This window comes from Orycteropus afer, unplaced genomic scaffold (genome assembly GCF_000298275.1).
Source record: "Orycteropus afer afer isolate SDZICR_OR568_19922 unplaced genomic scaffold, OryAfe1.0 scaffold00362, whole genome shotgun sequence".
NCBI classification, from domain to species: Eukaryota; Metazoa; Chordata; class Mammalia; order Tubulidentata; family Orycteropodidae; genus Orycteropus; species Orycteropus afer.
In genome coordinates, this window is record NW_006921949.1 from 2,224,672 (window position 1) to 2,227,081 (window position 2,410).

At 31.9% G+C, this 2,410-nt stretch overlaps 1 protein-coding gene across 1 annotated transcript in view; it reads right to left on the reverse strand.

Moving 5' to 3' along the window:
- ADAMTS6 (ADAM metallopeptidase with thrombospondin type 1 motif 6) overlaps positions 1 to 2,141 on the reverse strand; it is a 461,116-nt gene extending 458,975 nt beyond the window's left edge. The window contains exon 1 of the mRNA XM_007952853.2: positions 2,045 to 2,141. Within this exon, the coding sequence (XP_007951044.1) occupies positions 2,045 to 2,141 (97 nt within the window). The remainder of the gene's footprint in view (positions 1 to 2,044) is intronic.
- Positions 2,142 to 2,410: the final 269 nt, after the last annotated feature.

Sequence of the window (2,410 nt, forward strand, 5' to 3'; positions counted from 1 at the left end):
ATCAAACAAAAATGAAAGAGTAAAGTTTAAAATCTAAATATTAATCAAGTTCTAATTATTTCATTCCTTGAAATAAAATTACTTGTTAATAGTTCTCCATTTAAATTAAATTTTTAAAATACAGTTTCTAAGAGCTAAATTCTACAGGAAATATGAGTATTTTACCATCAAAATAAAAAACAATGAAAAGTCCATATGTGCAAAAGAATAGAGTTTAGCTCAGATAAAATCTGTTCATGAAAGAGTTGTCCAAGGGAGTTTATATGGAATTTCTATAGCCTTGGAGAAACTATTAAAAAGAAAAAAAAAATTACTGGTAGAAATCTAAAATGCCACAGCCACTTTGGAAAACAGTCTGGCACTTCCTCAAAATGTTAACCATGAAGTAACCATATAATCTAGCAATTCTACTTCTAGATATATACCAAAGAAAAATGAAAACATATATCCACACAAAAACTTTTATATGAATGTTCACAGCAGTATTATAGACAAAAAGGGGAAGCAACCCAAATGTTGTCCATCAACTGATGAATGGATAAATAAATTTTGGTATATTCACACAATGGAATATTATTCTGCAGTGAGAAGGGATCCAGTACTGACATATGCTAAAACATGAATGAACCTTCATAATGACTGCCTTCATATTTAAAATTCATTATGCTACCATTATAAAACCATTATTCTGAATGAAAGAAGTGAAAAGACCACATATTGTATGATTACATTGATATGAAATGCCCAGAATAGGCATCTCTAGAGACAGAAAGTAGATTTGTGGTTGCCTAAGGCTGGAGAGGGGGAAGAGGTTTGGAAGGAATTTGGGTTGCCAATGGGTATGGAGTTTCTTTTTTGGGGTGTTAAAAATGTTGTAAAATTGATTGTAGTGATGGTTGCACAGCTCTATAGATATACTAAACACTACTGAATTGTACACTTTAAATGGGTAAATTATGGTATCTTTATTATACTTCAATAAATCTGTTTATAAATCATGAGCTAGAATGAAAATTCAAAGGAGTATTGATTTTCCTCACTTAAATGTCCTAGTTATTGCACATTTACCATCTTAGCCACACCTTCCCTTAGCTAGGTTTACTACTAAGGGAAACCAAATGTCTGCCCACTGCCTCACTGTCTATACATGTGTTTATCCACAAATATAAACTCTCATGAAACCATAACCAAATGGAAATAAGTTGAAAGTGTTTATTTCACTTCTTATAAATGAGTTCATGTTAAATATCAAGGCTTTGTTAATCTGCTTTGAGACCCACACTTTGTACACGTGACCTTCTACACACACATCAAACTATAATAGCCTTGAAAATTTGACTCATTGGTACCCAAAAGTGATGTTCTTTTGTGATTACATTCATGAGAGGCAGATCCAAAAGATACACCTTTCAATAATTCTAAAAAAGATCGGACTTGTCATGGAAAAAAGTTCACTCCTGGAAACTTCTTTGTTAAGATCTTTTGTATGATGTAAAATTCCATTCTATAGAATAAAATTATAGGAGTTTGAGGATTAGAATTTGAAAAGTTGAAATTTTTATAACTCTTATACTTTCACACAAGGTCAAAACCATCCAAAGTGATCCTTAGATCATAATACTAAAGCTTGGAAGGTCATTTTTAAAAAGCATCCTTATTAGAAGGTTTCTGCATCAGAATTTGTCTGGTTTCTTCCCCTTTTACAGCATATATCTTTGGCTTACATTTGAACATGACATTACCATAAATTTTAGCAACTGGATGAGCCTATTAAAATTTAGGATTGAGAATAAGAAGAGGTCTTAGATCTATCCTCTTCCATGAAAGAGCAATCAACTCTAAAATCCACTAGATGTTGATAACTAACAGGACAAATTAAACACTTATGAAACCAGGAATTAACTGACACAATAGGCCTCCCTCCTACCACTATCTATTCCAAATAAAATGTTCACCCAAACTAAATGTTCTGAATCCTTTCCGATTGGAGAAATAGTAGTATTTTTTTTTTTTTTTTTGTCATTTTGAAAAACAGGAATCCTACCTTGAGAACTGTATGAAAGCCTGTGGTCACTATGAAATTCTGACGAAACCATGATGAGGCTCAAAATCCAGGTCACCGTCTTCCACAAAATTTCCATAATTTGAAAAACTGGATGTTTTTTGGAGGGCTACCTATGTGCTAGAGAGTCAACACCATGCCAAAATCGAAGCATAACAATTTTATTTCTTTAATAATTCTTGAAAATCAGTTATTAGATGTTCCACTGTTTAACAGGTATTTTTTCCCAATATTCCGTACTTTCTTCTGTATCTGGATTCATTTTCTCAATCCAAAATGAAAAAAATAATGATGGTAAAACTTTTCATCAACAAAGCATTAGGCTGATTAGTTACTAAAATATGATCA